Source organism: Brachionichthys hirsutus, chromosome 6 (assembly GCF_040956055.1).
Source record: "Brachionichthys hirsutus isolate HB-005 chromosome 6, CSIRO-AGI_Bhir_v1, whole genome shotgun sequence".
In the NCBI taxonomy this organism is placed as follows: Eukaryota; Metazoa; Chordata; class Actinopteri; order Lophiiformes; family Brachionichthyidae; genus Brachionichthys; species Brachionichthys hirsutus.
Genome location: NC_090902.1, coordinates 15211358 through 15237091, shown reverse-complemented (window position 1 = coordinate 15237091; position 25734 = coordinate 15211358). Strand labels below are relative to the sequence as shown.

The following is a 25734-nucleotide window of genomic DNA, read 5'->3' as shown; positions in this document are numbered from 1 at the left end:
TTGCTCCTGGGCTGTGATCCACCTGAGGCCGTGGGTGTGTGTGGGTTCTGTGGCTTCCTTCCCCCACCAGAAATAGGCACGACTATATATATATATACGACTTTCTATGTGGTCCGTTGATATAAATTGGTCCAAATCAGATTCTGCTGCAGCCTCGTCTTCAGACTCAAGTACTACTGATGGGCAGATGTGCAGGACACTGTGGTGTGTGAGAACAGGAAGACTCCTCGGTTGTTGCTGCCCGTTTCCCCGAGTGAAGCTTCCTTCGACTGAACAGTCCACAACGATATGAATATCTGTTAACCTTCAGTCACTGAGTTATCGAGGTACATCACAAGTTCTCTGCGATGTGGCTGAGCTGACCTCCATCTGAATACAGCCCAGAAAGCATGCGGTCTACGGAGGGGGGCTCTCTGGAGTCCTCCGGGTTCAGCCACGGGTCCTGGTGGGGCTCTAAGGTGGGAGGGTCTTCAGAGAGCCCTGGTTCGGGTACTTCAAGCAGAATCGGTTGAACGTGTCGTAAATGGCCTGTCTGGAAATAGAAGATTAAAAGAAATCAATTTGTTTAACACGAGCAGAGGAAAAGGCTTCGCTTCAGTACTTATGTGTAGAAAGTTGTGTTGATAAATGCTGAGATCGGCCCTGGAAACAAAATACACTTCAGAAATGAGTCAATGCATCATGGAAGTGAAAAAGAAGCAAAGTAAGCAACTCCCTGAAAACCAAAGCGACAGATGAGTAAAAGCTGTTCAGACAAAGCTCAGAGAGAGAGAGGAACCAGTGACCTTTCTCTGCATTGAAAACAATCGAACCCTGCGGTCGGGATAGGGCTGACCAAGGACCACGTTGCTCCCGGGCGATTACCTCAATCGAAGCAGAGAAACTTTTCAAACTCAAAGCCAAAGACAAAAAGGAGGACTTTTACAACAAAGTGGCAGAGATGTTCGTCCAGAAGGAAAGGGAATGGACTTCACTTACAAATAGAGGTAAGATGGACTTTAGTGCACTATGGTGATACAACGGTGTGTTTAAAATGGCTTTCAAGTCTCAAAAATAGGACGACACCAAGAATTCACGGTGTTCGATTAGCACCACAGACTGTAATGTTGTAAATGACTGATGAGTCAGTCAGTGCCTCCCCAACCCCAAACCTCGTCCCGGTTCATTAACGACCCCAAACCTCGTCCCGGTTCATTAACGACCCCAAACCTCGTCCCGGTTCATTAACGACCTCAAACCTCGTCCCGGTTCATTAACGACCCCAAACCTCGTCCCGGTTCATTAACGACCTCAAACCTCGTCCCGGTTCATTAACGACCCCAAACCTCGTCCCGGTTCATTAACAACCCCAAACCTCGTCCCGGTTCATCAACGACCCCAAACCTCGTCCCGGTTCATTAACGACCCCAAACCTCGTCCCGGTTCATTAACGACCCCAAACCTCGTCCCGGTTCATTAACGACCTCAAACCTCGTCCCGGTTCATTAACGACCCCAAACCTCGTCCCGGTTCATTAACGACCCCAAACCTCGTCCCGGTTCATTAACGACCCCAAACCTCGTCCCGGTTCATTAACGACCCCAAACCTCGTCCCGGTTCATTAACGACCCCAAACCTCGTCCCGGTTCATCAACGACCCCAAACCTCGTCCCGGTTCATTAACGACCCCAAACCTCGTCCCGGTTCATTAACGACCCCAAACCTCGTCCCGGTTCATTAACAACCCCAAACCTCGTCCCGGTTCATTAACGACCCCAAACCTCGTCCCGGTTCATTAACGACCTCAAACCTCGTCCCGGTTCATTAACGACCCCAAACCTCGTCCCGGTTCATTAACAACCCCAAACCTCGTCCCGGTTCATCAACGACCCCAAACCTCGTCCCGGTTCATTAACGACCCCAAACCTTGTCCCGGTTCATTAACGACCCCAAACCTCGTCCCGGTTCATCAACGACCCCAAACCTCGTCCCGGTTCATTAAGGACCCCAAACCTCGTCCCGGTTCATTAACGACCCCAAACCTCGTCCCGGTTCATTAACGACCCCAAACCTCGTCCCGGTTCATTAACGACCCCAAACCTCGTCCCGGTTCATTAACGACCCCAAACCTCGTCCCGGTTCATCAACAACCTCAAACCTCGTCCCGGTTCATTAACGACCCCAAACCTCGTCCCGGTTCATTAACGACCCCAAACCTCGTCCCGGTTCATTAACGACCCCAAACCTCGTCCCGGTTCATTAACGACCCCAAACCTCGTCCCGGTTCATTAACGACCCCAAACCTCGTCATTTCCTTTCATCTGTAAAGGCACAATCCTGCTGCGCACCTCGTTTTAGTGAGAGGCTTAAACGGGTCTGCAGGTAACCTGCTGCACAAGTTTAGTTTGTGTTCAATTAAACACGATGGGAATATTGAGGGGGAACCCCGTCAGTTATTTAAGGGGATTGGTGATCGGCTAGAACCCCCCCCCCCCCCCCCAAACACAAATACAGAGAGAAAGACGCATAGAAGGCCCATGGAGACTCCACTCTACAATGCTCGCATGCACCTCCTGGTGGCTGTTGGTGCACACTGCAACTATGCTGCGGCAGAATTAGCTCTGCAGCAGGGCATGTAAATGAGTCGAGTCGTCTGTAGCTCAGCACAGAACTGTCCACGCCGAGGCGGCAGTTTACCTAAAGACGTTCTGCTTGAACAGGTATGCACTGATGTGTCCTCCACTCAGATATCTGACTTCACATTCTGGCCAGATGTCCCGCAGACTGAGGACTCCAGTACGAGGGACGTAAGCGTCCTCTTTGGCCTGGACCACAATGATGAGACTGGTGTCAACAGGCACTAGGACAAATGGAAGGACAAATACAATATATGACATGGGGACAGAGGGACAATAACATCATTCAACATCTGATCATGGCTTCTATCCAGAGACACACACACACACACACACACACACACACCAGTCAGGCCCATGTGGCGCCGTGGTTCTCGTTCGTGGTTGCCGGTGCAGCAGTACGTCCACCGTGTCGACATGCCAAAGGCCTCGAGTTCCTGCTTGGACCCGACATCCTTTTCTCTCTGAGCAATAACTAACACAAGTTCCTACAGGTCCTTCTGGCTTAACTGTAAAATCTGACTCTCAGAAATGCGATTGATCCATGATCAGATGCAGAATACATTTTAACATTCAATAATAAGGTTCCAGAACCTGCATTTCCCATAATAAATGATGTAAACACGCCTACCGTATATTAATGAGTAGCTACGTGCGTCTAAACAGAAAACACATAAAACGGTCGGGTGGATTTCGTGATGTTTTTTGGACCAATGAGGATTTTGTCTGTTTTGTCTGTTCAGTTTGAGGAAATTGTTTCATCCCAGTTCTGATGTCGGCTAGGCAGTGGGTGAGTGTGGAGTGGACGTCAGTCTCCTCCGTGATTGGTTACTCTACCCAGTCTCCTCCCAGTGTCTGTTAGCTGCTGTGTGATTGGTTACTCTACCCAGTCTCCTCCCAGCGTCTGTTAGCTGCTGTGTGATTGGTTACTCTACCCAGTCTCCTCCCAGTGTCTGTTAGCTGCTGTGTGATTGGTTACTTCTACCCAGTCTCCTCCCAGTGTCTGTTACCTGGTGTGTGATTGGTCACTCTACCCAGTCTCCTCCCAGTGTCTGTTAGCTGGTGTGTGATTGGTTACTCTACCCAGTCTCCTCCCAGCGTCTGTTAGCTGCTGTGTGATTGGTTACTCTACCCAGTCTCCTCCCAGTGTCTGTTAGCTGGTGTGTGATTGGTTACTCTACCCAGTCTCCTCCCAGTGTCTGTTAGCTGCTGTGTGATTGGTTACTTCTACCCAGTCTCCTCCCAGCGTCTGTTAGCTGCTGTGTGATTGGTTACTCTACCCAGTCTCCTCCCAGTGTCTGTTACCTGGTGTGTGATTGGTTACTCTACCCAGTCTCCTCCCAGTGTCTGTTACCTGCTGTGTGATTGGTTACTCTACCCAGTCTCCTCCCAGTGTCTGCTAGCTGCTGTGTGATTGGTTACTCTACCCAGTCTCCTCCCAGTGTCTGTTAGCTGCTGTGTGATTGGTTACTTCTCCTACTGAGCAGATGATATCTCGCACATTGAACTCTTTCTCCGTGCCTGGTTCTGAGGGCCGGACCAGTCAGTTCTTGGTACCAGTGTGTGGGCCATCTGACCATTTCCCAGTTTGAATGTTGTGCCATGCTGGAGCCGTGTCAGGCTTCAGTGCCAGCCCAGCAAGATGGACGGTGTGATGCAGCACACGATAATCTATCAATGCGATTGACTCCAGGTCATTTAAAGAGACAGAGAAACCCTGTAGAAACCAGGAAGGACTCGGGTCTCCATCCGTCGGTGTTCTAGCTCCATGTTCTACCGAGCCGTCTTCCTGCACGGCCTGACAGCCTTACAGCGTTTGATTCCGTCACTGAACCAGCGTGAGCAACCAGAAGACCTACCAGAGAAGTTGGCCATGTGTGTGCATTCATCCATCACACCCTTCATGAAGCCGACCGACTCTCTGTGCAAGGACGTCCGACAGCATCCGGCTGGATCCATGCCCTTTCTAGGTGGTGTGTTGTCTGCAGGACGGCTTCTGGAATACAACACATGCGACTGAAGATGAGTTACTGGGGTGGGAGATCAGATAAGAGAAATGCTTTTAGTGACCCTAACCCTCCAGCCCTGCAGGGGGCAGTGCTGATGTTTTAGCAGGAGGTACGCAGAGAGCAGGAGGGATACGGTGCCGCAGCAGCGACCCGATAACTACAAGCTGCTCAGCGTGGAGTTTGAGTCACGGCTCTCAGAAGAAAGAAGCAGGATGAGGAACGACTCGGAGACCAAGGTGGAATACTGCTCTATACTCAGACGCCAACAACAGACTGAATGCAACAAGAGCGCCAAAACCACGCCCACTACCCAGAAACCTCCTGGCTGAGAGACCCCTTACCCAGCGGTCCCCACACCGTTTCTGTTTCAGTCATTAAAAACGAAGATGCTGATCACGGTGAGATCACAGAGCCGAAGTGGACCGACACCGATGTTGAACCCGGGCCGGAGCGGCGAGTCGTCCATCTCCCGGCAAACACACCGCAACTCACGGCTCAGCTGACGGTTGGGGTTCTGATTCAGGTTCTGTTCTGGGCGGATACAGAGAGCCTGGCCCGGTTCCGGCTGGATCACCGAGGAGCAGCCGTTGCACGTTGATGTATTGTTTGTAAATAAATGTGCTATTACAACATCAAAAGCTTTTTCTCAGTGTTGTTGTTGTTGCCTAGAAGCAAACAACCGTTGATGTGTCAATAAAGCAATAAATATCAGAGTTAAAGTGTCTCTGATCAAAACGCTCGTTTTCTCAGCTCTTTGGTGAAGGCGAGTGATTTTGGTGATTTCTGGATGGAGCTCAGCGGACCATGAGGGCTATTGAGTGGAATGAATGCCCCCACCAGGGCAGAACGGTGGTGTGGTGGGGAGGACTGGTATTTCACAGCAAGGAGGTTCACGGTTCGATTCCTTTCTGGGCGGAGTTTTCCTGTTTGCTCCATGGCTGCATGGGTTCTCCAGGTTCTCCAGGTTCTCCAGGTTCTCCTGCTTCCTCCCTCCTCCAAAAACATGCAACTTAAATCATTGGTCAGCAGGTGTAACCACGAGTGGGCGCCTACGAGTGGCCCCGCGTTGAACTGGAGACTACTTCAGGCAGTGCCCCGCCTCTTGCCAAGGTATGAAGACAGAGACAGTACGTAGAACCCTTCATAGGGTTCCTGCTGTTGTCACGTTGCAGCTTAGAGCTGAGGAACACACAGAAGTCAGAAGAGACCTAAAGAGCACATGAAAACACCCGGAATCTGCAGCTCCTGGTTTGTATTCACGCAAAACAAGGTCGTATCTGACACCGCCTGAATATCAGGCCCAGAATCCAAAGAGTACATTTCAGAGAAAGGTTGGAGCTGACATAAAAAAGACAAAGACAAGGTGCAGGAGCCTCGATGTCCAACAGCACGCCTCACCTGGGCAGAGAGTCCCGGGTCGTCCCACTGCTGTCGACTGAATTGGTGAATTTGTGGATTTTGTCTCCGGTCTCGAAAGCTTCAGTGCTTTTATCAATCAAGAGTCCGTGTCCTCGTCCTCGTCCTCCGGCCTCAACGTTGTGGCTCGATGACACCCTGTGATCTCCAAAGAGATCAAGCAGACGACCTAAGGAAGCGTTCTTCAAGAGTTCCTTCTTAAAGGAATCCGCCTGATGGAGGTGAACACAGAACAAAGGACTGAATCGTATTTGGAGGAGTAAAAGTCAACGACATCACGAGTGTCCAGCGGTTTAAATGTGAGGACGCTCTGTTGGGTCACGAGAACATTCGGAATGTTATAATTAGCAAATGTTGTTTATTTGATTATCAGACGATCAACGACTACTGCTACTGTCCGGTACCACGGCAACCCAACCGTCTCCACTCCACCCTGTCCTCTGCATCGTCCTCCCCAACACCAGCCACTCTCATGTCCTCCCTCACTACGTCCATGTCTCTTCTCCTGGGTCGTCCTCTAGTCCTGTTCCCTGGCAGTTCCATCCTCAGCATCCTTCTACCGATATAGTCCCTGTCTCTCCTCTGGACATGACCAAGCCATCAAAGTCTGGTCTCTCTGACCTTGTCTCCAAAACGTCTAACCTTCACTGTCCCTCTTATTATCTCATTTCTAATCCTGTCCAACCAGGTCACTCCCAAGGAGAACCTCAGATTCTTCATCTCCTCCACTTCTAGCTCCGCCTCCTGTCTTTTCCTCAGAGACACTGTCTCTAAGCCGTCCATCATGGCTGTCCTCACCACTGTCTCTGAGCCGTCCATCTTGGCTGTCCTCACCACTGTCTCTAAGCCGTCCATCATGGCTGTCCTCACCACTGTCTCTAAGCCGTCCATCATGGCTGTCCTCACCACTGTCTCTGAGCCGTCCATCTTGGCTGTCCTCACCACTGTCTCTAAGCCGTCCATCATGGCTGTCCTCACCACTGTCTTGTAGACCTGTCCCTTCGTCCTATCACAGAGCACACCTGATACTCTCCTCCCCCCGTTCCAGCCTGCCTGCACACGATTCTTCACCTCCTTTCCACATTCTCTCCATCACTCTGCTCTGTTGACCCGAGGTACCTGAAGTCCTCTCCCTTCTTTACGTCTACATCTACCTTTTCCATAACTTCATCGTATCTCATCAGCTTTATCTCTCTGTAGTTTCCACAACTCTGTTTGTCTCCCTTCTTCTTGAAGAACACCAGAACTCTTCTCCTCCGTTCCTCTTCATCTTCTTCCTCTAGGATTGTATTAAACAACCCGTTAAACTCTCCAGCTTCCTCTCCTACACACTTCCACACCTGCACAGGTATGTCATCCGGCCCAACTGCCTTCCCATTCTTCATCCTCTTCATCACCTTTCTAACTTCTCTCCTGCTAATCTTCATCACTTCCTGGTCCACAACAGGTTCCTCGACTCCCCTTTGTTCTCTCTCATCTTCCTCATTCATTAATTCCTCTAAATACTTCTTTCATCTTCCTACACACTACTGGCCTCTGTCAACACCTTCATCACTACTCTTCATCACTCTAACATGCTGAACATCCTTCCTGTCTCTACTCTTCATCACTCTAACAGGCTGAACATCCTTCCTGTCTCTACTCTTCATCACTAACATGCTGAACATCCTTCCTGTCTCTACTCTTCATCACTCTAACATGCTGAACATCCTTCCTGTCTCTACTCTTCATCACTCTAACATGCTGAACATCCTTCCTGTCTACTCTTCATCACTCTAACAGGCTGAACATCCTTCCTGTCTCTACTCTTCATCACTCTAACATGCTGAACATCCTTCCTGTCTCTACTCTTCATCACTAACATGCTGAACATCCTTCCTGTCTCTACTCTTCATCACTCTAACATGCTGAACATCCTTCCTGTCTCTACTCTTCATCACTCTAACATGCTGAACATCCTTCCTGTCTCTACTCTTCATCACTAACATGCTGAACATCCTTCCTGTCTCTACTCTTCATCACTCTAACATGCTGAACATCCTTCCTGTCTCTACTCTTCATCACTCTAACATGCTGAACATCCTTCCTGTCTCTACTCTTCATCACTAACATGCTGAACATCCTTCCTGTCTCTACTCTTCATCACTCTAACATGCTGAACATCCTTCCTGTCTACTCTTCATCACTCTAACATGCTGAACATCCTTCCTGTCTCTACTCTTCATCACTCTAACAGGCTGAACATCCTTCCTGTCTCTACTCTTCATCACTCTAACATGCTGAACATCCTTCCTGTCTCTACTCTTCATCACTAACATGCTGAACATCCTTCCTGTCTCTACTCTTCATCACTCTAACATGCTGAACATCCTTCCTGTCTCTACTCTTCATCACTCTAACATGCTGAACATCCTTCCTGTCTCTACTCTTCATCACTAACATGCTGAACATCCTTCCTGTCTACTCTTCATCACTCTAACATGCTGAACATCCTTCCTGTCTCTACTCTTCATCACTCTAACATGCTGAACATCCTTCCTGTCCCTACTCTTCATCACTCTAACATGCTGAACATCCTTCCTGTCTACTCTTCATCACTCTAACATGCTGAACATCCTTCCTGTCTCTACTCTTCATCACTAACATGCTGAACATCCTTCCTGTCTCTACTCTTCATCACACTAACATGCTGAACATCCTTCCTGTCTCTACTCTTCATCACTCTAACATGCTGAACATCCTTCCTGTCTCTACTCTTCATCACTAACATGCTGAACATCCTTCCTGTCTCTACTCTTCATCACTAACATGCTGAACATCCTTCCTGTCTCTACTCTTCATCACTCTAACATGCTGAACATCCTTCCTGTCTCTGTCTGTCCAGCCTGTTTAGATCATTCTCTCTCTCTTTACTATCTAACCTGCATACAGGTCATCATATGACCTCTGTTTGACCTTTGCCAGCTCTACCTTTTCCTTGTGTCTCCTCCCCCCTGTCCTCTCAATGTCCCACTTCTTGCTAGCTAACCTCTTTCCCTGCATACACTTCTGTCTTAACATATCAACTAGTCATAGCCAATCATGTCCACATATAGCTTGACTTTTAAAGACACTTATGCTGGCCTGGCTAACACAGTAGCTCAGAAGTCCTGCTCAACCCTGCGGTGACAGAGCGATGCTTGAGAAAGGCTCGGGGGTAACACACCCCGCAGTACTGCAGCAGACTCAGGATCTCCTCTTCGTACACCGAGTTGAAGGCATACTGCCTCTCCAGCGCCGTCCAGTTTATCGCTCTACTCAGGACTCCCTGCACACACACACACACTCAAGTTTACCTATTAGTTCAGTATCACTTATGAGCGTGTGGCTGGACACCGTTACCGTGGTGAAGACGGTGGACGCAGTGGACCAGGACAAACAGGGAATCAAAGGGATCGGCTTGGGCCAGTTAGTCGCTGCCAGCGATGCCATCTGGACAGAAAGACAGAGAGACTTCAGTGAAACAAACGCGGGCGGGGTCGCCTATCATGTGCTCAAGGCTTTCATCTCGGATGAAAGGAAGCGCTTCAGTTTTGCTGACTCACATATCCTCCCATGGAGATGCCCGTCATTCCCAGCGGCCAGTATCCCTGTCCCTCCAGCCAGTGGAGCAGCACGGTCGACTCCAGGATCAAAGCACTTCCCATCACCAACAGGTCCGACACGTTCTTCAGACAGGATCGCCTGAAAAGGCCAAGAACAGCCCTTCCTTTATTCTTTGCTTCACATTAAACCTCAACGCACACACAGAACCCCAAACAGCAGATTCATCCAGACTCACATCTGGATGAACTGTCAGAACGGTTTTGGAGATTGATCATAAAGACAGATGGTCGTCCACCATGAGCCTGAGGTTCTGTCCAAGGTTTCTGCCTGTTAAAGGGAAGGTTTCTCCTTGTTGGGTTCTGTCTTTGCCTGCTACACCTGTAAAGTGCCTCGAGATGACTTCCCGTTATAGAAATAAAACTGAATGACTTTAAATCTCATTGCTGCTTGTTGTTCAACTGATAAAGCGTTTTTAATTGGCTTTGATAACGGCGATGTTCAGTATGACAAGCTTTGCTGCTCAAACAGTCGGTGGCGCTGACGGACCGATTTGAGCCGGGTTCTCCTCCTTCGGCTGAGGAGGAGAACCCGTCCGGCTGCATGAGCTGCAGCTCAGCTGGGAACAGTGCCAGAATATGTTTCTGCCCTTTTATTATTGACTGACCGGATGTTAATCTGCTCTCGATGCTTTTATTGTGACGCATCCCAACATATCCACAATAATTCTGCTGATTTTCTACACCTGCTGTGGATGAATCGCGTCACGGTTTAGTTTACAGAGTGGAATTCCCCTGAACGAACCGGACAGGACGAACTGCAGGCTGCTCGTATTTCTGACTGCCCGATGGCGCCTCCTAGGGTCGCCCTGGTGCGCTCGCTCAGCTGTAAGAATAATGAACTAATGAACTATTAATTATTCTGTCCCGGACTCTTGAACATTTCATAACTGATAACTTGCACTGTTCTGTTTGCACTGCGTGATTACGCTAGTTTTACTGCTGCTAGTACACATCTGTGTATCCACTCCCGATACCGCTGCTTTGTGATGTGTCTGTACTTTGTTTTTTGTATTTCGTCATTACTGTTAAATGTAGCACGACTTCACAGAGAAACATTCCTCGTCTGTGAACCCTCACTGACTATAAACTGATTATGATTTTCAGATTTAAGATCAAAAACTGTAGTTTTTTGGCAAATCATCACTTAGTGAGGTGACACAACGTCAGCCAACAAAGGCGTTGTTGTTTTTAGTTTTTAAGACTGAAGGTGAATCACATTTACCCACTTCTGTCTGAAATATTCATCCTAACAAGCTGCTAAACTGCCAGGGAAGTACTTACAGTTGGTCCTTTGGTTTACGGTAGCCATGTAGAGTGCGTTAAGGAGAAAGGGAATGGCTGCAGACGCCACAAAACAACATTCAATCCTGTGCTTGGTGCGATTACGCTTCATCCTCGTCTTCCTGAAGCATCAGAAGTGACTGTCGTGTAGCATGCTAGCTAATCAGCATCCTTTGATTTAGTGTGAAGCATGAAACATCCCAGAGCTACACCTCACCGATTGATTTCGCTCAAAAAGGGAACTCCACAAGGTCCAATCTTACTGGTTCAGGCATGAGCGCCACAAGACCTGCAAAGGCGTGCTGTGGTGTGTGCCAGCAAAACCACGGCAGCGGATCCACTAAGTCCTGCCAACGGGAGCTCTGTGGGTCGGATCTGATTGCTCAACGGATCTGATTGCTCAACGGAGCAGTGCGGTGCGGCGCGGTGCGGAGCGGTGCGGTGCGGAGCGGTGCGGTGCGGAGCGGAGCGGTGCGGTGCGGAGCGGTGCGGTGCGGTGCGGAGCGGTGCGGAGCGGTGCGGTGCGGAGCGGTGCGGAGCGGTGCTGTGCGGAGCGGTGCGGAGCGGTGCGGAGCGGTGCTGTGCGGTGCTGTGCGGTGCTGTGCGGTGCGGTGCGGAGCGGTGCGGTGCGGAGCGGTGCGGAGCGGTGCGGAGCGATGCGGTGCGGTGCGGAGCGGTGCGGAGCGATGCGGTGCGGTGCGGTGCGGAGCAGTGCGGTGCGGTGCGGAGCGGTGCGGTGCGGTGCGGAGCGGTGCGGTGCGGTGCGGTGCGGTGCGGTGCGGTGCGGTGCGGGCGTGACCGAAGGCACGACGAGACATTTCTAGTTTGAGAACGGGGAATAAATCCATTCTGATAACGACATGCAGGAACGTGATGCAACACAGAGGGATCGGCCCCACATAGTTTAGCACTAGCACGATCATAAAATCCAACATTAGGGCGGAGCAGCAACCTCGAGAAGCTGCAGGTTTGAGTCCAGGCGTCAATCTGGCCTTTTGCCATTGTCCTCATGTGATTGTTCTACACACACTCACTATAAGCCGCTGCTCACCGTTATAATCATTTTCTCTCTGTGGCCCAAGAAATGCTTACGTTGCAAAGTTTGAGCAAATGTTTCTCAGAGCAGTTAAACGTTTGTATTTATTATACTTACTTCAGGAGGAGCAGTTTGTGTTTATAAAGAAACAGAAAGAAGAGGATGTGAAAATACAAGGATATAATAAGGGTTCTCCAGAAGCAGCGAAGCCATTCCAGCCTCTCTGATCATAGGCCGAGCCATCAGGGTCCGCCGGCGCCAGAAGAACTGCACACAAACGGGTAAACACAGTCCTGAATATTCATGTGTTCATGTACAGCTCATGTGTTCATGGTCCAGTCGGGCTGGGCAATCGGACCTTTGTATTAGACACCTTCTGGCACGTAAAGTCAACATGCAAGCAATAAGCGATACGATTTGAAGGCATCTGTGCCGTTTCTGAACGTAAACGCGGGTCATCGCCGAGTGACGTTTCTAAACCTAAAGCTCCGCCTCCAGGCGTCCAGACGCAGACGCGTAACCGGAGTGTTCAAACGCCTTCGTTCTTAGTGACAGAATTCTGCGCTTTCGTGTGGATGTCAGGCCGAACCGGACAAGCATATCTTCGCTGCTGGAGACGTGGGGACACGGGGGGACACGGGGGGACACGGGGGGACACGGCCCAGGCGAGCTGCCTCCCAGCAGCAAGACCCAAGCAAGCGCCAAATATTACGCCTGCTCAAAATGCCCTTTGAAGACAAGAACAATCCTCATTACGTCAAAAGGCTTCATGGTCCAGAAACCACGGCCGGAGTCTGACACAAAACTGGTGCATCTTATTTTACCAGCACTGGTTACCATAGTATCCTGGCTGAGATGCAGGCTAGCACTGGTTACCATAGTATCCTGGCTGAGATGCAGGCTGACACTGGTTACCATAGTATCCTGGCTGAGATGCAGGCTGACACTGGTTACCATAGTATCCTGGCTGAGATGCAGGCTGACACTGGTTACCATAGTATCCTGGCTGAGATGCAGGCTGACACTGGTTACCATAGTATCCTGGCTGAGATGCAGGCTGACACTGGTTACCATAGTATCCTGGCTGAGATGCAGGCTGACACTGGTTACCATAGTATCCTGGCTGAGATGCAGGCTGACACTGGTTACCATAGTATCCTGGCTGAGATGCAGGCTGACACTGGTTACCATAGTATCCTGGCTGAGATGCAGGCTGACACTGGTTACCATAGTATCCTGGCTGAGATGCAGGCTGGCACTGGTTACCATAGTATCCTGGCTAAGATGCAGGCTGACACTGGTTACCATAGTATCCTGGCTAAGATGCAGGCTGACACTGGTTACCATAGTATCCTGGCTGAGATGCAGGCTGGCACTGGTTACCATAGTATCCTGGCTGAGATGCAGGCTCACACTGGTTACCATAGTATCCTGGCTGAGATGCAGGCTGACACCAATTACCATAGTATCCTGGCTGAGATGCAGGCTGGCACTGGTTACCATAGTATCCTGGCTGAGCTGCAGGCTGACACTGGTTACCATAGTATCCTGGCTGAGATGCAGGCTGGCCCTGGTTACCATAGTATCCTGGCTGAGATGCAGGCTGGCCCTGGTTACCATAGTATCCTGGCTGAGCTGCAGGCTGACACTATGCTTCATTGTTATTTCACTATGAAATATTAATTTTAATAAAAGAACACATTCCTGGAGTAACAGCGTTTCTCACTCAACACTCTTTTCGGTCTTATCTCGAATGTTTGCTTCTCGGCACACTTAAAGGTTATCGTAAAGCTTGAGAGCCTCACGTGATCTCCAGTCCCTGCCAAGTGGATGCATACTGGTCTGTTCTTCTGCCACCTCTTTGGAAGTATAAACTGGAACCTGAAATAAAGCAAACACAAATAATTAAATGTTTGATCAAGACATTAGATAACAATTGTACTAATTTTTTACAGCAGCAGTGATTTAAAATAGAAAACATCCTGATCTCATAGAACCTCATCGATCATCTGGTCTCAGTACGCTAAAGTCGTTTTCACACCTGATCATGTGGACTGGGTTCAGACTCGGTTCAGACGGTTTGATTGGGGAGTTGAAAGTTGCAACATTGTTGCATTTATCACCCGTTTCGGTTCTGCTTTCACACTGTGTTTTATAAAGCGAACCGAACTTTCTGACAGCATCACGTGGTTGAAAGGGGCTCATTGATAGGACAAAGTAGGAGGGGAAGTCCCTCCCTCTCGCCGTGTTGGTTTTGAATTGGAATGCGCACTGTACTTCCTCTACCGGAGATGCGTAGCGTTACTACGTGCATCTGGTCCTGTGTTTGGTCCGGTGAGCTTTCACACTGCTTACGAACCAAACCAGGTTTCACTTGCAAGCGAACCGAGACCCACGTTTTCAGCCGGACTAGAGTTCGCTTGTTCGATCTGCATCAGAGTTCGGATGAGCTTTAACACCTGCCCAAACAAAGCAGACCATCCAAGGAAACGAACTGATCCATTTAAAGGGGACCAAACAGCGCTGCTGTTATTTGATTTAGACTTGAGAGCAGCGATGCGTAATGCTGAAAAAGCATCCATAATACCAAGACGAACTCTTTCTGTTCCCATAATTTATTGGAAGGGAAGGAATAATGGATTGTTGACTTTATGAAGAACAAATTAAACTGCAACAGTTACGTCACTGTGACATCATGGGTGTTTGTGCTGAAAGGAGGTCCTGTCGTGATTCAGCGGGTCGTCTTCCTACAGTGGCAAGCCGCTCTCTTGCCATCCTTCTGGCAAAGTATTGTAGTCACCTTTCTCTGTCAGAAAATGTTCATTTAATTGGTTTTCAAATTTGTTTTTTGGACTTGGATTGGGGAAAATGAAGTTTTTCACAACTGATATTACAGTGTGCATCTTCAGTTTCTCTCACATTCAGTGTTCTTTATTCAGCCAATGGAAAGACAGCACAGCATATAGCAGTACAATCCTAGTTTCTGATTGGGTGGGAAGCCGACAGCCCGTCTCCACTCAAGATAGCAGAGATCTGTTAACGTTGGGTTCTCTGCCTGAATAGCCGTAAGGAGACCTTTTGGGTCACGTTAGCCCAGTTCAGCTGCGATGTGGCTCATGGAATTGATAACAAAAATTAAACCATGTCTAAATCTTCTCTGAAGCGCAAAGGTAACTTTATTATCAATTATATCATTATTTTGTTTCCCCAGAGAGTATTGATTTCTGGTTATCCAGATTTCGAGTATTAAATGCAGATGTGTGGGAGCATTTTTGTTTCAAAAACAAAAAGGAAAGCGACGATTTAGACAGGAGTATGGCGGTTTGCAAGCTGTGTCACAGAAACATGAAGTTCTCTGGAAACACCACCTAAAACTAGGGATCGACCAATATGATGTTATGATGTGTGCCTTAAGCCGTGGGCCTTCTCACGATTTTATTATGCTCGCATAATGACAATAAAGAATCTTGAATCTTGAATCTTGAATATGGTTTTTTTAATGGCAGATACCGATACCGATTATTAGTAGTCAAGGAGGACGATAACCGATATTTGGAGCCGATATTCATTTGTAGTAAAAGTGAAAATATTGGCATCAAAATATAGATCGGGTCCGCAAGCTGGCACTGCGTCCTTTACCTGGCTTTGACGGCCTCTGGGGGCAGGATCCCAGGAAGAAAGTGCTCAAGAGGTGAGAGAAAGAATCCCTCAAGGATCTGGCAGTCGCTGAGGTCCTCTGTCTGCTCACAAAGTCACAAAAACATGCAAATCTGTGAAAATCGAAGATATGTTGAACTCGCGAGCCAATAGAGTACCTTGCTTATGTATACTGGATAGTCCTTCGGCACCAATGACTTGCACTTTTCTCTGTCTCCAACGACCTTACGAAACTCAAAGATTCTGCAAAACAAAGCGCAGTGAAACCAGTTCAACGTAAATGCAGATCCATCTGTGTCAAGTGACTCTACAACAGCACTCGCAAATAAAGACCACGAAAAGGAATCATCTATCCTCTTCCATTTACCAGGGTACGACTCATGGGGGCAGCCAAAACCTCCAGCTCCAATGGATACCATGACCGTGAAGGACCATCCAACCTGGAACCAATAACCTGCCTCTGTGCAACGTGACTCTGGTATCGCCCCTCGTCACCACTCTCTGTGGCGATCTGGCTGAGGGGGGTTAGGCCAATTCAGAGCAGCAGTGGGGTTGCCTCGAGTCATCGTCCACAGTCCCATTGACTTTTTGATCGTCTTTTAGTGTCCTGTTATACAGTTCTAGGCATTCCAGTAGCAACATGTGTGGCATTGAGTAGTCGTGTTTCTGTTTCTTTTTCTTAATTCCTATCTGTCTGCATTTACGCTCCAAAATGACAACGGACTTGTAGAAGTCAATTCAGGGTGAGCAGGTTGGTCTGTCTGCTCGTCAGTCGAGAGCAGGCATGGGCAAACTAAGACAACGGGCAATATACGTGTGTGTATATATACACATATATACGTATACTGTATACATAAATGTTGGTCTTTCTAATCCGGCCCGCCGAACTTGTCCAGCATGAGACGGAGTCAGCGAGAGACGGAGTCAGCGCGAGACGGAGTCAGCGAGAGACGGAGTGAGCGAGAGACGAAGTCAGGGTGAGACGGAGTCAGCGTGAGACGGAGTCAGCGTGAGACGGAGTCAGCGTGAGACGGAGTCAGCGAGAGACGGAGTCAGCGTGAGACGGAGTCAGCGAGAGACGGAGTCAGCGTGAGACGGAGTCAGCGCGAGACGGAGTCAGCGAGAGACGGAGTCAGCGAGAGACGGAGTCAGCGAGAGACGGAGTCAGCGTGAGACGGAGTCAGCGTGAGACGGAGTCAGCGAGAGACGGAGTCAGCGAGAGACGGAGCCAGCGAGAGACGGAGTCAGCGCGAGACGGAGTCAGCGAGAGAGCGACCGTTAGTTGCAGTATTAGTATTAGTATAGTATGCAGTAGACAGTACTTGTGATTTGTAGTTGCTACTAAACTCTTTGCTCCCTACCTTTTGAGGTCTTCAGGCTTACCCCATCCACCGATGAAGAGTTTGGTGAGGAGCAGCCTTCTGTAAAATACATCCAATCTGCTAACACCCATGGACAGGCACCTAGAATCTACACACACACACACACACGCACACACACGCACACACACACACACACACACACACACACACCTTAAATCAGAACTGGAACGCAACACTTTCATCCTTCTTTTTCTCAGGCTGACAGAAAATAAATTGTCAAAACTAAAAATAATCTAAATGACGTGCTTGAAGTTACTTGACATCTTTTTTCTGAAACATTATGTGTGTGTGTGTGTGTGTGTGTGTACTGTATACATATATACAGATACACATATAAACATATACACACATAAAAAAAGATAAAAAATAATCTCCCCCCCCCCCCCCCTCCCTGGGCAGTACGGTGTCTCCTTCAAGCTCGGGTCCTCTACCAGAGGCCTTGAGGGTTCTAGCAGGATCTAGCTGTTCCTAGGACTGCCCTCCTCCGGACGGAGATGTCGGATGACGTTCCTGGTATCTGCTGGAGCCATGCACCCAGCTTGGGGGTTACTGCCCCTCGTGCCCCGACCACTACTGGAGCCATGCACCCAGAGTGGGGGTTACTGCCCCTCGTGCCCCGACCACTACTGGAGCCATGCACCCAGAGTGGGGGTTACTGCCCCTCGTGCCCCGACCACTACTGGAGCCATGCACCCAGCTTGGGGGTTACTGCCCCTCGTGCCCCGACCACTACTGGAGCCATGCACCCAGCTTGGGGGTTACTGCCCCTCGTGCCCCGACCACTACTGGAGCCATGCACCCAGAGTGGGGGTTACTGCCCCTCGTGCCCCGACCACTACTGGAGCCATGCACCCAGAGTGGGGGTTACTGCCCCTCGTGCCCCGACCACTACTGGAGCCATGCACCCAGCTTGGGGGTTACTGCCCCTCGTGCCCCGACCACTACTGGAGCCATGCACCCATGTCGCCATAACGACCTCAAACCTCGTCATTTCCTTTCATCTGTAAAAGCACAATCCTGCCGTGCACTTTATTTTGGTGAGAGGCTGAAGCGGGTCTAGTTTAGTTTGTGTTCAACGAGATCGGAACCCTGAAAGATGTGCTGCCAGTTACTGCAGAAGTCGCTATCGGCAGGTCAGGACTTTAAGGATCGGTGATCGGTGCATCCCTAATAGTTATTGTGGTCGTTTTTATAAATACTGTATTTCCAACAGGCACTGAACTTAGTTCCCAAAGTCACATGACGTCACCTGCCCTTTGTCTGCGCGCGCACATCCGCTTTCAGACAGGCTGTCAAATGTATGAAATTCAACTTAGCTAAGCTAACCTGAACCTAAGCTAGCAGTGCGAGCGTCGCTGTTACGCACAGACCGCCTGGGCGGAACCGGAAGACCGGACCGACACGTTACCTCACACCGAACCAACGCCTCGGTCCTCGGCGGCCCTCGGCTCAACACAAGCTAGCGGACGCCATGTCTCCTTCCAGGGTGACTGGCCGGCGCGTCACACAAACTGCGTCGCGTACTTCCGGTTGCGGCTTTCAAAATAAAGTTATCCGCATTTTCAATCAAGGATCTTTTTTTTTGTCTCAATATGCCGCGTTTACGAGGTGACGGAGGAAAACACGAGAGCCTTGGCGAAGCAGACGTTCACCGTGGATGCGCTACAGCAAAGATCCACCAGAGGGCAGCACAGACCGTGGAATAGTCGAGAAGCCACACAGCCCATCTTGAGCTGCAACAATTGTGGTGGCAGCCATCCAGCGCAAAGGGAGAAATGTCCAGCATTTGGTCAGCAATGTCAGCAGGATGAACCATGACAAGAAACGCTGCAAATCAAGGCTCGCGAGTCAGAATCCAGAAAAAAGAGGCTTCACAAAGAGGAGCTACTCCAGAAAACCAGTTCATCAGGTGGAGGTAGAGCAGTCTGAGCAGGCTGACACTGATGACACTTTGTATGTTGATGGAGTATCTGTGAACACAGTGGATGATCCGGCACAGGACCGAGACGAGGGTTTTGTCACTCTGCATGTGAACGACAAACCGATTGAAATGAAAATTGACACAGGAGCAAAGTGTAATGTAATGGCGAAAGACACTTTCCAACAGATTTCAGGAGGGAACATCATCCCGTGTGGCGAGAACACGAATCTAGTGGCTTATGGAGGCTGCAAAATTGAAACTGCAGGCCTCATCACTCTGTCTTGTCATTTAGATGGAAAACAACAGAAGCTTCTTTCTTCCTTGTAGAGCGTGATGTTACACCACTCTTGGGGTTCCACGCATGTATGCGTCTGAATCTTGTTACCCTCAGCCCTCATGTTCACCAGGTCAGTGCAGAAACTAAAACGGACTTTGTTAAGCACATTAAAGAGCAATACGAGGATGTGTTCAGTGACGAGCTGGGAGAGTTGCCGATAACTTATTCCATGACGTTGGATCCAGCTGTGCAACCAGTTGTACGTCCGGCGCACCGCATTCCCTTGGCAATGCAGGATCGTGTGAAAGCTGAACTCGACAAGATGACGAACAAAGGAGTCATCATCCCCGTCTCTGAGCCCACGGACTGGGTTTCAGCAATGGTAGCGGCACATCAAAGAGACAAAGAGGAAGTAAGGCTGTGCATTAACCCCAAAGACTTGAACACTGCTTTAAAGAGACCCCACTATCCGATGCGTAGCGTGGAGGGAGTCGCCACCCAAATGTCAGGTGCAACTTTGTTTTCAGTGCTCGATGCAAAGAATTCTTTTTGGCAGATCAAGCTAGATCAGAAGTCATCCAGGTTAGCGACATTCAGCACACCTTTTGGACGCTATCGGTTTCTCAGGATGCCGTTTGGCATAAACGCAGCAAGCGAAGTTTTCCAGCGCTCAATGGAACAACTGTTCGCTGGCTATCCATGTGCTATTATTGTTGAGGACATACTCGTGGGAGGTCGTGATGCTGCTGAACATGATGCAAATCTGAGGAAGGGACTTGACCGCGCACGAGAGATCAAACTCAGACTCAACCCGCAAAAGTGCAAGTTTCGTCTAGATCAGGTTTGCTATGTAGGTCACATCTTCACAAAGGAAGGTCTTAAAGCTGACCCCACGAAGACTGAAGCCATCACGAACATGCCAGTCCCAGGATTCTCTGGCAGTGCAACGTTTCCTTGGTATGGTGAACTATTTGGGGAAATTCATTCCAAATCTGAGCAACATCGCAGCGCCGCTCAGACACTGCATGGTGCTGGCCCCCACAACACCAACAAGCATTCGACCATCTCAAGTCATGCTTATCCAGGTCACCGGTTCTGTCAGACTTGTTCAGAAACGGTACTACGATGCAGCCTCTCGCAGAAGGTCAGGTCGTCAGACTACAGACCCCCCAGGGATACGACCGCCTCGCAAGGAGCCACGCCCCTACTTCATTAAATCTGAGGGAGGCACCTACAGGAGGAATCGCCGCCACATCCTTCCGGTCCGTGAGCCATCTCCACCTCCACACGTCGACCCTGATGATCCTTCTTCCCAACCGACTGTATCTGGTAAACCGATCATTATTCCATCATCACCACGATCACGTCGCTCTTCTCAGCCGACGATTCACCGTTCCACCTGTGAGCAACCAAACGCTCCGGCTCGCTCACCAGCCCAGCTGCCACACGGTGACGCCCCTTATGTTACACGCTCAGGTCGGGTTTCTAGACCGAATCCGAAATATAAAGACTGAACTGAGTGTTGTTGTTTCTTAAAAAAAAAAAAAAAACCCGAATAAACAGGGTGATGAATGTGTTATAAGATGTGATAATATGTTGTGTTTTCATGCCCGATATCTCAGTGTTTAATACTGTATGAAAAAAGGGTTCATAGTTTGAAAAGTTATGTTGATGTTTTACAGCCTGAGTGATTTACGTTTTTCAGTGTTTCTCGTACAACATTATTTAGGTATAGACACATACTTGGTTAAAGCACTGTTAAATATTTAAGTTAATAAAATGCTGCTAATTTCATGCAGGAATGTTTACGCTAGAAATGTTTGCATAGATGATGGCAGTACACTTTATTTTATTCCTAGAGGCACAAGCTAAAGGAAGAGGATGTAGATCATGCAGTATAAAGATCGGTTCGTGCTGCGCATGCTCGGGTTCTAGTTTATGGTTTTGTGTTGTAAAGCCACGCACGGGAGTAAGAGGCAATAAAGACGTGTTACCGAAAATAAGTATCTGTTCTCCTTGCACGGACATTTTACATGGCACCGGAAGCTCGCTCTCTTTGGCTGCCATGAGGGGGAGCTGTTCCCTCCTCAGAGCGAGGGTGATCTAACACCGGCTAAAGACATGATGGAGTGATGAATCTCTGGTTAATGGTCCTAAGATGGGGACCTCCAGCTTGTTATCTTCCTGTGTTAGCGGAGATTCTCCACCGATGCCGGAGGAACTTGGACGTCACGGGATTGAGTTTTCTGACGGTACGTGGCTCCTGGTGGTGTTCATGTCTGCCTGTAATATATGCACAGGCGATATTATTTTCTGGTTATTTCCGTTTTTGTTATAAATGCAATTTAAGGTTAAATCTGTGTTTTGAATGTGTCACAGTCGAGTTTGATTCGGGCTGCAGAGTTCGAGCTGCCGCGCATGCCTGTAGTCCACAAGCTAGCACGGTGAGTTTAATGAACTACAACCACCTGGACATGCTGTAACGACGCCATTTTGTTTGATGCTGTTTAGGATTTGGTTCTGAATCTGTTTTAGGAACACAACCCACTCCAGTTATTTTGTTGCATGTGCAGAGAAACCTGTTTGCTAATACCCATTAATCCCCAATTATCAATGTTGCTCTTTTGAGCCAGCACGCCCTATGTATGTGTAAAATACCGAAAAATCAGCTGTTAATGAGACTGCGCCGAATCAGCAGGTGCGTCACATGGTCGTGAAAATTCGGTACAGGGATTAAACTAGCGGTTATTGTATTAGCAGAGAGAAGTTTAGAGTTGAGGTCATACAGAGAGATGGAGACAGACAGAAGGGAGGAGGAGAAGGAACGAGTATGAGGAGGTGAGGAACCTTTTCTATCTTGGATTAGATGTCATGGTTGAGATCCAAATATCTTCCTGCCCCCCCCCCCCCCTGTTACCAGCTAAAAGCCAGGAATGAAAAGCGTGTTAAGATGCAAAGAGAACAGTGCCGGTTATCGGCTGTAAAATGTTCGAGAGTCCGAGACCTCAAATAACTAGAAGTATAAAAGGATGATGCATGTAAGCAGTTAAAATGAAGACGCAGCTGAATCAAGACTGACTGAAGGACCTGGAATCAATGTGTAGATCCTTCAATTCCTGGCACCTATGACGGCAGCCGGCCACTAGAGGGCACCAGTAGGGTCTTTACCTGAGGCCTATGACGGCAGCCGGCCACTAGAGGGCACCAGTAGGGTCTTTACCTGAGGCCTATGACGGCAGCCGGCCACTAGAGGGCACCATTAAGGTCTTTACCTGAGGCCTATGACGGCTGCTGGCCACTAGAGGGCACCATTAAGGTCTTTACCTGAGGCCTATGACGGCAGCTGGCCACTAGAGGGCACCAGTAGGGGCTTTACCTGAGGCCTATGATGGCAGCTGGCCACTAGAGGGCACCATTAAGGTCTTTACCTGAGGCCTATGACGGCAGCTGGCCACTAGAGGGCACCAGTAGGGTCTTTACCTGAGGCCTATGACGGCTGCTGGCCACTAGAGGGCACCAGTAGGGTCTTTACCTGAGGCCTATGACGGCAGTCGGCCACTAGAGGGCAAACCAGTACAAACTGGAAGGAAGCCTTAAAATCTTCATCTTTAATAAAAATATGGCATCTATTACAAAATAAAACTGCTTACACAAACCAGGGAAACCCCGGAGGAGAAAACGGTTCTGGGATCAGGCAAGAAGAGCATAACGGGCGTGGGAGGTGATGACCGGGCCCCGAGGTTCGGTGAGGAAGGGCGTTGGTTCATGGCAGTGTCTGAGTAGGTGCGGCCAGTCCGTCTGCTGCGGCGCACGAATCAGAAGAAGGCAGCAGAGACCGGATGGCCAGAAGGCAACACTCACCTGGTCTGTCTCCCCCTTTGTCTTTAAGACACATGCGTCAACCGGGTGTCCACCCAAAGACTCCCAATAAGTTCAGGAAGTGCAGCCATCGCTCGTGGGACCAGCAGATCAAATTATGGAAGGTCAAGCTACATGCCTGGGACCCCCCCCCAGAAGAAGGCCAAGACAAAGTTCTGGAGAGCAGGTAGGCGATGATGGGCGTGTAAACGTGTCTACGGTTCCTGGACTGCTGTCGCCCAAGGTCACCTTGTCACCTGTTCCCGCAGAGACGAGCTGGATCTGGACGATATTACGGACATTCAGCTGGACTTCCCTGACCTGCCAGAGTCCCCTGAGCTGTCGGCCTCGCTCGCCCCTCATGGACTTCAGGTGAGTGAGTGCATCGTTTTGTTAAATTGTAACGCATCTAAAGTTCAAACAAGCTTCTGGTTGAGACTTCAGCACCGATGGTCGATGTAAAAGCAAGCTGGGGCGGGCTCCGGCAGAGCCGGCAGAGCCGTCGGTAGCCGAGACGGTAGCCGAGCCGAGGCCAGAGGAAGAAGTAATACGAATATAACCTCGAGCCAGGAAACGATTCAGGAACTGAAGAGAGGTAATAGTCGTAATAATAGGGCACCAGACCATAATAAGCACTGTACGAAGAAAAAGGTCGTACAAGAACAAGTGAAGAAAAACGGTGACGGATGCTTTATTTTAAGTCTTTGCATTTTGCTTTTACCATCAATAATTTCACTTTAAATCAGTTGTAAATTAAAGCTCTGTTTCAGGCGGCCTGACCCCCCCCCCCCCATTGGGGCAGCCTTAAGATTTATCACCAAAAAAGTTTTAGTTCTTCGTATTCCAGAATTTCCTTCTGGATCAATAAAACATATCTGCCTGTTTCTGATAGAAGTGACGCCGACACATTAAAGTTGTTAATTTATGCTTTGCTTTTTTATTTATTCATTATTATTACCAAACCAAAAACGAGATGTCCTATTTCAATATCTGTAAGACATTCCTGGAATAGCGTTAGGTGGGGAGTTCACCTGATTTCATTACGTGTAATCTGCACAACAATTGCAAATGTTTTTCTGGATAATCGTCCCTAAACCGACGGAGGAGACTCGCTGGACTCGAGACTCCAGAAGGGGAACCGTCAACCCGACGAGACGGATCCTGCTCAGAAAGAAGTTTAGATACGTCCAGAATGCAGATCACCTCCGACAGCAACGTCTTCCTCCCCATGATCCATCCATCCATCCAACCATCCATCCATTTCATCATCCATCCATCAATCATCCATCCATCCATCCACCCACCATCCATCCATCCATCCATCCATCATCCATCCATCCATCCATCCATCCATCATCCAACCATCCATCCATCCATTCATCCATCCATCCATCCATTCATCCATCCATCATCCATCCATCAATCATCCATCCATCCAACCATCATCCATCCATCCATCATCCAACCATCCACCCAACCATCCATCCATCCATCCATCATCCATCCATCCATCAATCATCCATCCATCCATCCATCCATCCATCATCCATCCATCATCCAACCATCCATCCATCATCCATCCATCAATCATCCATCCATCCATCCATCATCCATCCATCATCCAACCATCCATCCAACCATCCATCCATCCATTCATCCATCCATTATCCATCCATCATCCATCCATCCATCATCCATCCATCAATCATCCATCCATCCATCCATCATCCATCCATCATCCATCCATCCATCAATCATCCATCCATCATCTATCCATCCATTCATCATCCATCCATCCATCCATCATCCAACCATCCATCCATCCATCATCCATCCATCAATCATCCATCCATCCATCCATCATCCAACCATCCATCCAACCATCCATCCATCCATTCATCCATCCATCCATCCATCCATCCATCAATCATCCATCCATCCACCATCCATCATCCATCCATCATCCAACCATCCATCCATCCATCATCCATCCATCCATCCATCATCCAACCATCCATCCATTCATCCATTCATCCATCCATCATCCATCCATCCATCATCCATCCATCCACCCACCATCCATCATCCATCCAACCATCATCCATCCATCATCCATCCATCCACCCACCATCCATCCATCCATCCATCATCCATCATCCATCCATCCATCATCCATCCAATGTAACTGTACGTTTGCACTTTATGTCCGTCTTGCATTTGATAAATAAAAGTATAAAAAAAAAATAGAATATGGGAACCAAAATAAAAAATTGTATTTGTAAAAAAAATAAAAAATAAATCATCCACCATCCATCCATCATCCAACCATCCATCCATCTTCTTGCAGGTCTGCTGGAGCCTGTTTCTTTATGTATCTTGTGCAGAATTGACGCCACGCACGGAGTTGTTCTTTTATTGTGTGGCGCCGCCTGGTGGCTGCACCTTGTAATGACATCACAACGCAACCTATCCTGACAGAGCCCATCGCTGCTCTCTGCGGGCGCGAGGCAGGCCTGGGTACACCCCGGATGAGTCACCAGCTCATCACGAAGCCGACCCCCCAGAGTAAATACATGTTTCCTGTTGACATGCACAGATTCATCATTCATTCAGTCGACGGCTCCGATTACATTTGGGC

General features: G+C 49.0%; 1 protein-coding gene across 1 annotated transcript; it reads right to left on the bottom strand.

The window, feature by feature from the left end:
* Positions 1-406: 406 nt before the first annotated feature.
* Positions 407-18592, bottom strand: abhd18 (abhydrolase domain containing 18). Its single transcript, XM_068740288.1, has 14 exons — positions 18449-18592; positions 17020-17128; positions 15817-15901; positions 15641-15741; positions 13807-13882; positions 12184-12268; positions 10966-10993; positions 9625-9763; positions 9422-9511; positions 9246-9347; positions 6023-6252; positions 4475-4611; positions 2677-2839; positions 407-532 (listed from the first exon to the last, which is right to left on the bottom strand). Exons 2-14 carry the CDS (start codon positions 17109-17111, stop codon positions 454-456), a joined length of 1407 nt encoding a protein of 468 aa, XP_068596389.1. The 5' UTR covers positions 17112-17128; positions 18449-18592; the 3' UTR covers positions 407-453.
* Positions 18593-25734: the final 7142 nt, after the last annotated feature.